At 36.3% G+C, this 14,194-nt stretch overlaps 1 protein-coding gene across 2 annotated transcripts; it reads right to left on the bottom strand.

Annotated features, from left to right (window-relative positions):
- Positions 1-281: 281 nt before the first annotated feature.
- LOC116109588 (protein GIGANTEA) lies at positions 282-13,921 on the bottom strand. 2 transcript variants are annotated; one of them, XM_031395821.1, is made up of 15 exons: positions 13,679-13,921; positions 12,970-13,329; positions 9,509-9,580; positions 9,293-9,347; positions 9,031-9,173; positions 8,478-8,752; positions 7,044-7,099; positions 6,454-6,694; positions 5,874-6,024; positions 5,018-5,227; positions 3,312-4,838; positions 1,954-2,022; positions 1,454-1,672; positions 1,099-1,191; positions 282-933 (listed from the first exon to the last, which is right to left on the bottom strand). In XM_031395821.1, the coding sequence occupies exons 2-15, from the start codon at positions 13,054-13,056 to the stop codon at positions 634-636; spliced, it is 3,498 nt and encodes a 1,165-aa protein (XP_031251681.1). In that variant the 5' UTR covers positions 13,057-13,329; positions 13,679-13,921; the 3' UTR covers positions 282-633. The 2 variants fall into 2 exon arrangements, with proteins under 2 accessions (XP_031251681.1, XP_031251690.1); XM_031395830.1 differs by lacking the exons at positions 12,970-13,329; positions 13,679-13,921 and having other exon boundaries at positions 8,478-8,825.
- Positions 13,922-14,194: the final 273 nt, after the last annotated feature.

Here is a 14,194-nt window from a genome sequence, read left to right as displayed (position 1 = left end):
TCCATAAAATGTCATTAATTAACTTTAAAATAGAGGTTCATAATAATTTTCAAATTTTCAAAGGAGCTGACTGTTTAATTTTAAAATTAAGAGATAAAATGTATGCACATTCTGCCATCACTTTGTTACAATACAAAGATAATAAAAGCAATGAATGGAGAAAAGAAACTTAACTATCAAAGCAGGATGATTGAGATATTATATATATATATATATATATATATATATTATCCCTGCTCATCCAAGCTATGTAAAAAAATTATAAAAAGATAAAAAGAAAATTGAAAATACGAAGGTACGATGATAGAGATATAAACCATCAAATCTGAGCGGCAAAGTGAAACTGCGGGCCTATATCATACACAAATCCAGCTTGAGCAGAATCAAATTACTCAACACAAACATAAAACCTCATCATGGCTCTCTGGCTATTGTTTTACCATACACAATCATCCTAGGACGATTTTCAGGGCGGTGACGACGCTGTGTGTGCCTAGAAGAATAGTTAAGTGCGTTGTTCAAGCCATATTTTTTAAGCCAAATCGATGATGAGGTTGATTTCTATCCGTAAGTCTCACTTGGAAAATTAAATTATAATGACAATCCTGAAGTAGCTGCCGAGTTTATTTGGTGTCATAGGGAAATAGTACAACCTAATTCTTTCGCTGCAATATCAAGAAATTTAATAGGCATTCCTGTTGCGATTCGGCTGTGAGCTTCCCAAGTTAAGCATTTTTCGATGTCAGCTTGCCAGTCAATAGCATCTATGTATAAGTAATGATAAGAGGGACCATGGATGCCGTTTCTGTCAGGTGGTTTAGGATTAGACTTAACTGAACTTGTATGCAGAATATCACGAAGAACTGAAATGCTCAATGCACGGACATGTGCACTTGGATGAGAGAGGCATCGGATGGTAGCTGATACACGACACTGCAAACATCGAACCAGCTAAAGCACATGAGTAACATTTTTGCATACAAGTGGACGAAAAAGTTGCTACATCAACTGCATAGGAAGCCTTGATGGCAATATTTTGCATATCTCAGCCTTGGGACAAAAACATAATAAATGCAGCCATGAAAGGATTCTGTTTACCTTTAACAAGTTTGAAAGGCCATCTGCAACTGCTAACCCGGACTGTCCCCACTGCAGGACCGGCTGAATTGCTCTAGCAGTTGCTTCCAGTAACTGCAATCGGTCAATGTTGATTGTAAATAAGTGAAGCTTTTGAAGTAAATTGGAAAGCATGTATTGCATTGGGACAACTTCATAAAAGGTCATAGACCTTCAGTTAATCAAATTTCCGTTATATAATTTTTAGCAAAGAATATAAAGTGAATGAAGTTCGAATAGCTTAAAGAAAATGACTGCTAGACCAGCTAACTAAATGCCTTGATAGTTGTGACGGGATAATCATGTAACTTTATAAACTAATTTGAAGGAATATTACCTCCAATTGTGGCAGTGTGCAAGCTTCGCCATCAACGAGCATTCCATCAGTGGCACGTAGAAGCAGATCAGATGCACTAGCCAAAATCACCAGTGACTCCGGAGTGTCATGATTTCTCATTAGCTCCACAATCAGTTTTACAATCCGCTGGTTAATTCTCCACATCTTCTGACCCTGATCATCATCTTTGGCAATCCAAGGCTGCAATTCCCTCTCCGCCTGACAAGTAGAAATGTATACATGACTAAACAAATAAAGCAATTGAAAAGCAATATCAACTGGGAAGAAGGCTAATCGTATAAACCATGCAGGTGACACCTCCTCCAGTACAGGGAAATAAAAAATCATATATACTTTTATGTTAAACAATTCAGAAACAGTAGTATCAAACTTTTGTCCACCCGTTTAGGAGATGGAATCACCATTAGGGAAATCAAGTGGATGGTAAAGTCAATGCCTGATAAGAAAATTGATAGTAATAAGTTGAACAGAATTTTGACCTGAAGAACAATGGCTGTAGCTGCTTTTGTTGGCGATGATGATACAACATTGCATAGTGCATCAACTACCTAAATACATCCACATAAATGGTCAGAAAAGAAACTATAAAATATATGAAACCAAGCAAACTGAATCAATTGCATTGACTGCTCTACGGCTGCATATGATCTCATGTATATATCAGTTACATAAATTGCGGTTACCTGCTACTATTACAATCTATTTAATACATGAATATACATATATACATAATGCAAACAATAAGATAGTGAACACAATTATATTGTTTGAACAGTTGTGTCACATGGAATTAGAATCACATCTGATATTGTAGTTAACGACAACTACCGCATGAGAAGTAATTGTCTTCAATATCCAAGACTCTTAGAGGCAGTAAAGTCAAGATGAATAAGGTTAAGTGGGAAAACCCCATATCACTTGGCTAGAAAGGGTCGTCTGCTATTATGAAGACCTACCTCCCAAACAAGTACGAAGCTACAGCAAAAAACAAACCATGCAGCCCTGGCAAGAAGTGGAAAGATCAAATTGTATGCGTGTAGGTTGTTTAAAAAGGGGGGGACTAAAGATGTAACCACTGAAGAGCAGTGAAATTCACATAACACTGAACAGTTTCAAAGCTTTATAATCGAACAGTATAAGGTAGACAAGAAAGCACTAGGACTATAAATTGAAATTCGGTCCAGGTGTTGGGGATCAAATGCTTGAGACTTTTGTAGAATAACTTTAATTAGTGAAGTCTGTTGTGCCTGTTCCTTCTGTCATTCAGTCAACCAGACCACACCCACTATGTTGGGCATAAGGCACCTGTCAAAATTTATACCTTCCTCATTATTTCTGAGGGATATGTTTTGTTTATCTCCTTTAGTTGGGTTGGCAATAGTTTCCATCCATTCATAAACTTTTTTTCTACATTGCATAAAAAAACTAATCTCTATAATGATAACCATGAAAGTCTCTAACCTAAGTGGCTTGCAAAGGAAAGAGATCCAAGGTTCTACCAAAAATACAAAGTTGATCATATCTACATTGCGGGCAACCTTAATTGGACTATCCTAAATGGGCACAGATAAACTTTTAAAGCTTATAAGATATGTTAACAAGAATTCCCAGCATTAAAATAGTGGAGAGAGACAACAGGGAAACATGTCAAATTTGCAACTTCCATCAACACAACAATGATTAGGCTTTTGTAGGATGACAAGTTCTTTCAGGCTCCTATTATTTCCTGAATAATTGTTTCACACCGTAATTTCAACTTAGTTACAAAATATCAGGTGCCAATACGATCGAGAAAATAAATAAAATTAAAACAAATTCAGGGAACACATTAGATTACCTGTCTCCATCCTTGTTGGGCAGAAGTGCTTTCGGCACTAGGTTGGGTTTCCGGGGAAGCAATCAACTTGTTCCACAGAAGCGAAACAACAGAAAAACATAACTCTTGTTTCTCTGCAAGCACTGATCTTAGAAGAACTTGTGCACTGCAACTAAACCCAATATGCCTGTCCTTAGTGAGGAAATTGGCTAAATCTGAGGCATCCAATGGGAAACTGGTAATGCCTGAGCCTTCACCTGAACGTGATGCCCCGTCACTTCTAAGATGAATTTCTGAACGGGCTGAATCTTCAGATCGAGAGAAAGATTGCTGTCCTGAATCAAAGCAGCCACTGCTTGTACATTTGTTCTGTTTTCTGCTACCAGAACATACAATAGACTCTTTCCATATAGGCGTATGCATTAAGTGTGCTTCTAATGGCTCAGCCTTGTTAACAATGGAAGCAACAGCTTTGCTGTGAATATCTATGAGATTATATAGAGATGTTGCCCTAGAATAAATTTCATTATCCCACTTGCATCTAACCAACACAGAGAGAGCATGCATGCAAGCCTTTGACCTTCTAAATAGTTCTGAAACATGTGCGGCAACCATAGCTGCAGCAACTATCTCATTAGAACTGTAACTCCATGACGTGCCAATAGATGATGGCTTCAGCAAAAAAAGTGCCTCCAAAATTGCCAAGATTCTGTGAGTATGATGAATCGCTGAATCAATACTAGTTTTGCACTCCTTAGTGGATCCATTTATTTTGGCAGGCTTGGCTATAGCTTGGCCATCTTTCAAGTTTGAATGATTAATACCCCTTGAAATCAGAGGGAACAACTGAAGCTCACAGGCAAGAGCACAAACAGCAGCCAAAACATAAGAATCAAATGCTGCTACAGGTCCTTGTTTTTTCAGCTTCCTAGTTTTTGAATCTCCCTGTTTTTCGTATGTCACATGTAATTCCTCAGTGCTCTCATCAGGAAAGTAACTTTCTTCACCTCTTGGTCTCTTGCTCCCACTGGTCTGAGCTTCATGACTAACACATACAGTTAAGACAACAAAAAGCAGGCGTGAAGCAAGCTCTACAGAGGCACAAGATTCTAGAAAGAGTGAATGGACCATTGTTCGAAGCTCAGCCACAGCAAGGTTTTTGGAGGCAGACCCTATGCTGGTTAGATATCTAGTCCTTCTATTGTGCTCTCTGGACGACTCAGGTGGAAATGTTCTCTGAAGGATGGCTTCAACAGTGGCAACAAATATCTTCATGAGACATGCTTCTGATGGACTTCCACGAGGAAGATATTCCAGGACCTTCAGAAGAGGTATGTAAAGGTTCCATGATAATATGGGAGGTTGCAATGGAGTCGCAACGATGATTTCAGGAAGATCGACAGCTGAAGAACTTAAAGGAATCAGTCCATAAGCAGCTTCCCATATGGTACAAATTCTCCATTCAACCTCAGGGCCATGGGCACAAAGCACAGATGCAATCCCTTGGGCAGTTGCTTCAATGGTTGCTTCAGCCGCAGGCACTTCCATCTGGTAGGAAAATGTTGGGATGATAATCAGATACAGCAGAAACAAATACATAATGAACTGAAAACAAGAAACTTATAAGCTCAAATGGAGCAGAGCATCAACTGTTTTGTGGCAACCAAAATCATAAACCTGGAGAATGAAAGTGTAAAAAGCCGAAAATTAACATTGATAACCAATACCTGCTTCCTGTAGCTTGAAATATAACCACCAGGATCTTCATGTAGAACTTCAACTCCCTCAACTTGCCTTAGTGGAGGAAACAGTAAAGCAGGTTGTGAGAGTATACGGAAAAGTAAAGCTGCAGCAGCATCAGCAGCTATACCTGCTCTCATGGACATTGCAACACCTATTGCACGCAAAAAATGCAAATGCATCCAGTTTTGAGGAAGCTGCATCAACGAAATCAAATAATTAAGAAAAATAAGAAAAGCTGTTGCTTAAAAAACACACACACTAGAATCTGCTGTCCCTCAGCAACCAATCTCATTTCAGTGAAAATCTATGTGATAGGTAGCTCAGGTTAGATTTAGTAAACCATCTAACACAGAACAACCTCCATTAAAAAGATTCCTTCTGTTAGTTCCTTCTTGTGTACAGCTAATGTCAGTTTGTTCCCTAATGTCAATTTGTCCCCTAGTTAAACAAAACAGGTGATCACATGAGGCACATCATTCATGATACTTCAAATTTGACATTAGTACCTTGGTTGTTAAGAAACCAGTGACAGTCAAACACTTAACGTTCAATAATAGTCAAAGCATGGAAGTATATTTTGCAGCCTTCTGATTTTAAGTCAATGTCTCAGATATTCTTTATAAGAAATGAGTTGAACACAATAGCCTTTTATTACTTTAGGTGATAAATCTAGTTGAATTAAAAATAAACAATAAAAAAATCTGAGAGATACAATGACCTAAAACTCAATTTTACAAACTAAGGGGCTGCCAAAAATTTGAATGACATGGGTGAAATAAAACTGACATTGATGCAAGCTCATAACAACTTGAAACATGTAACCAAAAGTATTTGCCTTACCCTTATGCCAGATGCATAATCTTCAGCTGCCCGGAGAAGTTCCACAAGCTGTACAGCAGCATCAAGCGCATCTGGAGCCCATGATGGTGGTGCTTCCAGAAGTCCAAGAAGAAGTCTCTGAGTAGCACTTGGAGTTGCAATGGCATAATAACTGATGCAGAAAAATAAAATAAAAGATGAAGAATACTACCATAGGAAGGACATCTAAATTTAGTGACAACAGCCATGTTCAACACTTGTAAACATTACATCCCAGTCCACCCATGTTCAGGGCCTCTTTAGACAATCTCAAAATGGCACAACTTTAGATGATCAATATATAGTTTACAGTGCCTATATGTGAAGCAAATATATTTCCATCATTTTCTACTTTCAATTTCTTTTAAGCTCCAACAGGAAACTTTGGTAAATTATATACTAGAAGTAAATTACACAGTACAGACATGAATAATAATGTCCCGTATCCAGATTTTAGGGATTTATCATGTTCAATGCATAGGTCTGTAAAAATTAAAACACACAACTCACCTTCATGCTGAAGAAAAACCAGACAGATGCACTAGAAGGTTCAGAAATTTACCGATGAAATAAACGCGCATATGGCTCAAGTGCTGGAAGCCCAGCAACAAGATGTTCATCCAAAGCTGTTGTTGCAGGAGGAAGTAGAAGTGCAGGGACAGCAGCTGCTGTTAAAGTAGCAGTCTCATAGCGGGCAACTTCATCGTCACACACACTTAATATAACACCAGCACCATTTGCAACAGCCCACCTTGGAGTTGATGGCATGAGCTGAGGATGCTTGCCAGATCCACGAGAAGAAGCTAGCTCGAAAACAGCAGAACATTAGTTAGTGTTATGTAATATTCCTCTCTGCTATTGTAATTAATGACATGGAACAAAACTAGAGGTATAATCTATCTTTCACTTCCATTGCGTATGCAGCAGTCAAAAGCATAAGCCTTTGAGCAATTCTATTAATTTATTTATAGTTAAGACACAAGCTTTAAAGTAAATGGACTCCTAAAAGGCTAAAACTATAAAGGTTGAACTAATGTAAAGAAGAATGCGAAGGCATCAATAAAATTCAGATACAAAAGGCAGAGTCTTGGGAATTAAAAAAACACTATCTATATTTTCCAGATATTTTCCAGAATATATAATTCCACTAACCAGTTGTTGGGGGTTTGAGCTCTCCAGCTGCATATTTACCCATAACACCACTGCACCTGTTAACACACAGAAAGGTGTGTGAGATTGATAAAACAGCATATAGCATCCCTGCCATTGATTCCAATAATAAAGTAGGGAGAAAGAAATGACATAAAGGGAAAATACTAATTGACAACAATTCTAAGGCAAGTTTTGTGGCAAGCCAATACTCATCATCAACTATAAGTGTGAAAATATCATCAATGAAATCACTATGCTGCTCAACCAAAAGGGTGCAGCAACATGTTTTTCTTGATGTTCACTTGACTAGGTATTCTTGAGGTTCAAGAGGAGAGAAATAAATTTAGCAGGTCCAGTGGAGCAAGAGAAAAGATATATAGAATTTACAACTTCCCGACTTTCTCATGACAATGACACCAACTGACAGCTTGTTTCACGCATTTGACAACATCTGCATAGAAATTGCAGAGTGAAGCACAACAATTGTGTACTCTCTCATAGATTTGAATAGCCCACTCAATCACAGAGAAGTATCCTTGACAGCCATAATGCTCAAACTAAAGTCTGAGCTAAAATTACTAAGCTTCATGGTTTTCCCTACACCAGTGCAAATGACAACAAAAGGATTGGAAAGTTGAAGTGGCTAGATTGGAATTTGCTTCGCAATAAAAATCATGTTCTTGCTTCTTTGCAGGCTTCAGTCACTAAACAGTTTCAGGTGAATTCTTTTTCTACATTCAAATGGATTGGAAAGTTGCAGTGGCTTCGTTTATATTTTTCATTCCCTTTTTTCTTTTGTTTTAGTGGACTTGAGGTTCACTCTAACTATGATGTATTATTTTCTTTGATTAATACAATCCTTCCTTTTGTTTCTTATATCTATAAAGAAAAGAAGATTGGTTTAGGTGCAACCTGGTGGGCCATATAAAATATTAGACACGAGCAGCATAACATTGATGACTTCCCTAAATAATGTGGCAATTAAAGAGTATTGGAAATGGATTTCAATTAATAAATGAACAGTCAAAGAGTCAAGTAAAAATGCATAAAAAAGATTTTTGTTATTAAATAAATAGTCAATCTATATTCAGTAAATGCAATAGTAAAAGAAGTCCAAAATTATAAGGGCTCTTAAATTCATCCTAGAAACTTAAAAGTTAACTAGAAGATTGCAGTAGGCTAGTGAAATAAAAGGGGGCAGCATCCATTCAATGTAATCATTGTATTCCACTGGTAAAATATCAGGGTTTTCTCTAGAATTTTTTAAATATTCTACTGCTTTTTGGTTTCCTTGATTTCTCCTTAAGAAGTAGCTCCAACAGTGTTTGAGTAGAATCAGTCCCCAATTTGTTGTTTCTACTAGACTATAATTATTTTCTGTTACTTCACCAGCCATAGTTACAACAATATGCAAGAATGAAAAAATTCACTTACCAGCGGAAGTAGTCACTTCTGATACCAAGTGGGGCAGCAAGCAATATATCAGTAATCCAGGGAGACAAAGGCCTCAAAGGTTTCCTATCATGTAGCATCAAAGGCACATGAGCAGATTCTCCATCTCTAGAGTCACTGGTCGTAGCCAGGCTACCACTATTGCTTCTCTCTGTTTCACTATTCTGTTGTTCCAAATTGTATATTGGGCGGTTATAATGGGTTAAAATTCGCAAAATTTCACCACATGCCAGAGCCCACTGCTCAGAGTACTCATTCTGCAAAAAAGATGTAATTGTATGAATTACCACTATGGAGTTCCTCTTCAAATTGTGAAGTATTTTCCATTCTCTGTTGAACAAATTTGAATCGAAGATATAGATATCACTGTGTAAAATTGAATGCAGTCTGAAGTACAGTTTATGATGAACAAACAATATTCGGCATGTTATTTAAGAAATAAAGTAGGGTTTTTTTTTTTTTGGTTGGGAGGAGAGGGTGGTGTTGGGTTTCAGTGATATGAAAGTTCTAGCAGATTAATTATTCAGCACCATACCTCACTGCTAGGACAGACGACAGAAATGAAAGAAGCAAATGGAGGAGCACTACTATCATACACCAGCGTTCCATCAATGATACATGAAATAATTGGAAGAAGAACAGCATGCCCATGCTCCGGATGATGAAGAACAAACATTGCTGTACATTGAATAAATGCAAAAAGTAATCATATAGAACCAAGAAAAAAATCTCGAATATGATAAATTGAAGGTGACAATCAATTGTTTCATAAACTAACATGGGTAAAGAAGCAATACCTAAGACATCATCAAAAAGGCGCTTCTCCTTTGATGGATAACGGTTACGAATCAACTGCACAAGCATGTAAAGAGTAAGCAACATCTCTAAAAATCTCTTAACTCTAACAAATCTTACTGCAAATTATCATTTTTTTATACTGAACTGAATGAACTAATAGAGTTTATTTTCATTTCATGTTGCACATGATAAATTTATACAGAGATTGAGTATACCTCAGCTATATCCTCCCGAAATTGTTCTGATGTGAATTGGCCAAAGTACTCAACATAGGCTTTAGTTTGAACCTTTAAGGGGCCAAGAGATAAACAAATACAAAATCAATAACTGTATAAATGGAATTAGAAAGACAGGAATCTATAAACTAAAAATGAAAGAAACACGGATAACATAACAGAAGACTAAAAAAACAATCATAAGATGATACATTATATTCACACTCAAATGTTTTACTGACAAAGGTTTCACATTAAACCTGCAGAAGAACCGTAATGTTCATGAGGTAGACACTCAGTTCCTAGCATAATTAACACCGAAGAGACTTACCTGTAAGTATATCAAGGGTGAAGGGTGACAATATTCAGATAGGGATACATGATCTCACATATTGCAGGATTATTATTTCTAAACTAGAAGACTCTTCTTATCTCAATCTCATTTATGAGTGAAAAATAATAGAGACACTGAGCTTTGTATTGTTTTCCCTATATACTGATGACTGTTTCTTTCCAGACATCATAACCTAAGAACAAATTTCCACCAGAAGTTCAAGTGCCAAATCAAGAAGAAGAAAGAAGGGGCACAAAGATCTTAGAAAATTTTTGGGTTATAAGCACAATTTCCTTTTTCTTTGCATTTCAAATAGCAAATAATGTAGTACAAGAAGCTATGGGATCATAATCTTTGACCAAAGTTAGTAACAAAAAGGCGCTCCTAGATATATCTAAATCAGGATAAACTTATTCACCTTCCCATATTTGCCTAAAAGAAGCAAGCCCCACTGATTCCAAATTTCATCAATAATGTCCCAACATCCCTACACATTTTGAAAATCATCACAGAACCTCACCTAAACTAGAACCTCCCTTGACGTTATATAAAATTTGTCAAATTCGATGGAGGTCATCAATGAAAAATTAATACCGTGAAGTCTATCAGTATTTTAGTTGCACCTATATCGATGAAATTTGTCTCTTAAATATATAAAGTCAACGCATTCAGAGAATGAAAAATTCATGAGTAAGGAGACAGAAACAGAAAGTGAGTAAAGACTAAAGAGTATCAACACCAATTAAACAATAGACACCAAGTGTTTCCATCCTCTCAATCCCTTTTGCCTATGTCCTTCCAAATGCACCACAACGGTCATAACAAAAAGCAGTAGCAATTCTACTCTCAAATCTCTCTCTAGCATGCTAGAAAACTGTCTCCACCACTGAACAAGCAATTACTTCTACGCACGGAAAATATGATAATTACTATTTCCATGGACCTGATTACTGTGGACTGTTTCAAGAATCGAAATTAAAGAAAATTATTTATGGTGCTAAAAAGCAAAAAGGCAATTCTTCTCCATTTCCGCAGGATTTGCAAAAGACATCAATTTTTTTCCATTTTCTTCTTCCCACTATGTTTATAGGCAGAAATATGAAGCATAAAACAATGCTTTCTTTTCTGCATTTAAACTATTTCGTAAACTTGCGCTCTAAAGGATGGTTAAGCCTACTTTTGGTTTCAGTTATTTCTATGTTAGACATTCTTTGAGAAGATTAAATTCATAATCTAGATCTAGACTGCTTGCAGTGGCAAATTACAATCAAAATCTGTTAAGGAGGTTCCTGCAGCAAGTCAAGGACACCCTCAACTACTTTTGCAGACTCAGTGATTCAGGTCACATGGTAGAACAATAAAACATCTATTGGCAAATTTGAGGCAACTTAATCATAGGGTATGAAACACAACAGCAATATTTGAAGGAGTAAATTTCAGTAATACATGACTTCATAGAACTCTCATTTACAATCTCCACACTTTTTATTTTATTTTATTTTATTTTTAATTTTTTTATAGGAGACCTCCACACTCTCCAGGCACTTCAATTCAGGGATGGGCAGGGGCGAAAATACATTTCAATAAACACATAGTTTTGGTAACGGAAGAGACCAAGACCAGTGTAAAAGGATTAGGCAGAGCAACAACTATACAATAATTCAATATATCTAAATGCAAAGCCTAGGCCCTTGAGTGCTGAATAACAAGATGGACGGTACAAGGTTAGATTAAAAGCCATAATCAGATTATACCAAAAAAAGCTAACTATGGAGCAATGCATGAATTGATGGGCAGCATTAATTTGTTTTTTTTGCACAGAATATACCAGGTAGAAGACAGGGACATATTTGGTATTCTTCTTTGAACCAAATCATTTGAATTGAGTTTGTTTCCTGTGTACAATAGACCAAGCTAACAACTTCACTTTGCTAGGTCCTTGGGCCTTCTATATCATTTCAGAGTGCTAAAAATGAAGCCTTAGAAACATCAATGAGCCTATTACAGAAAAATTTGCAGCAAGTTTGAACCAACTGTCAAATATCCAGACTCTCCTATCATTCTTCAATTAATTAAGACTAACAAATTCAATCACCTCAAGTAGGTCAGTACAGTATTGAGTCTCTCCATCATTTCAACTTCCACAAAATCTAAGATCTGAACCCCAAGTAGAAAGTGAAGCACCCACCATACAAAGGTGCAGCAAGAAAGAAAACTAGATTCATACAAAATCATTTAATTTCAGTTAACCAATACTAGTTGCATGGTATGAATTATATATAAAATAAAAACTAAAAAAACTGAAAAAAATAAATAAAAAGAAAGCAAACAACATATAAAATACAACTCGTGGATATAGGAATGCCTTGAATTCTGTATTATTTAAAATAAATAAATAAATAAGAATACATACCCAGAATGTTTTATGGTTTATTCCCAACCATTTCAGACACTAAATTTTAATGTGTTCCATCAATAAATCAATTTTTTATTCATGCTTATTCAAACAAGTCAGAGCTAACAGACCGGCAGAAAATTTTGTCCACTTTCCCACAACACAATTTTTTAGCAGCATTTTAAACATCACACAGTAGGACCGTTGTCATCAGCTTAAATCTGTGAGTTTATTGTTTCTTCCACACAGCAAACTCATCTTGTAATCATAATCAAGATAGCACTGCTATTAATACACACACCAATATGCATTAATATCCAGAAATTCTCACATAAACTTCACTCTTAAGTTTCGTATTGACTGAAAAACTCATGTGCTCCATCAAGGCTGTTTATAATGTTAATTTTGTCCATGCTAACAGGATAATATCCTGCAGCATCCATTTCCTTACTAACCAAGCCATCACCCCTACTCGCATGCTGGCAAGCATGCACTGAAATCCAGAAATTATCACATAAACTTCACTCTCCAGTTTCATATCTACCAAAACACTCATTTATTCCATCGAGGCTACCCCTAAAATTATTTTCTTCACACACAAAGAACATTATTCTGCAGCAACCATTTCTTTAGCCTCTTGTATCAAAACAAAACCATATACAACAAAGCAAGCACATGAAACCAACACTAAGCAAAAGAAAGATGCATCAGAGCAATAGAGAGCACTTGTACCTTTCGTTGTTGAGCATCTTGAGGTGGAGGCCAGAACAGTGAGGAGAACTGAAGACCATCAGTCCACCTCTCAGATGAACTGGCCATCTAAATTTATCTTCCAAATCCAATATTAACTTTCTCTCTTTTACGCCAATCACATGCAACAACAACACAACGCAAACCCTACCAATCAAGAATCAAAATTTCGTAGTTTAACATTCCAATCAAGCGCCCAAAACGACGTCAGTTTTGCTTCTTGTTGTTGAAAAAAATCAATCCACTACAGGTCGTCAACCTCTCACTCGCTACTTCTCAGCACTCTCAAACTTCAAAAATCTCGATATTTACTAGCCAAAATTATGATAAAAATCCAAAATTCTGCAAAATAAATATAAATTAATTAACAAAAAAAAATTAAAAAAATGAATAGTAGAGACTCAGAAATCTTAACGAAAAGTAAAATTAATTCACATAACTCTCCAAGTTCAATCAATGTTTTACAAAAGCACATAACAGACAAAAACGTTTTCTTCATTTTTTGTTTTCTGTTTTTCAAAGACAGAACCAGTTGCTGCCTGTTCATTCAAGCTACTGCTGAACAACGAACAAATCTTCTTTTAAAAAAATTCAAAAAAACTACACCAAAAACGCACCTAAAATCAGTCTCAAACTCTCCAAAAGATACCAAAAAAAAAAAAAAAATCATTAAAAAAAAAATGAAACTTACAGAGCAACCAGGAGCTGATGGCATCTCAATCTCTTATTATGAAGAAATTAAAATTAAAGCCACAATTTGAAGACTACTTGCTTCTCTGTAAAAGCATACAATTGTCACAGTAAAAAATAAAATAAAAAACCAGAGAGATTTTTGTTTTTTTAGTTTTCTTTTTTTAGACTAAAGATTTTTTAGCTTTTTTTCCGTTGCTTGGGATTTATTAAGAGGTGGTTGTTTGGCAGAGGGAGAGAGGAGATCTTTAGATGTGCTTAGCTTGATGCATACGTGGCAATGATATTTTTCTCTCTCGCCTAAGAGGGCAGCGCTGCCACGTCATCTCGTTGAACCATCATGTCATGTATGTATGGGTGATAGGTGTGCATGGAATAGAAAGGATACAGGGGGATGAAGGGTGAAAATGACATGGATGCCCTTCTTTATTAATTAAAAGATTGGTGTTCCAAAGAGAATTATTGTATCCGAGATGTCGAGGTTAATTTATACAAGTTTTTGCTGTCAGGTCAGAAG

This window comes from Pistacia vera, unplaced genomic scaffold (genome assembly GCF_008641045.1).
Source record: "Pistacia vera cultivar Batoury unplaced genomic scaffold, PisVer_v2 Contig118, whole genome shotgun sequence".
In the NCBI taxonomy this organism is placed as follows: domain Eukaryota; kingdom Viridiplantae; phylum Streptophyta; class Magnoliopsida; order Sapindales; family Anacardiaceae; genus Pistacia; species Pistacia vera.
This window is presented reverse-complemented; position numbering and strand designations above follow the sequence as displayed.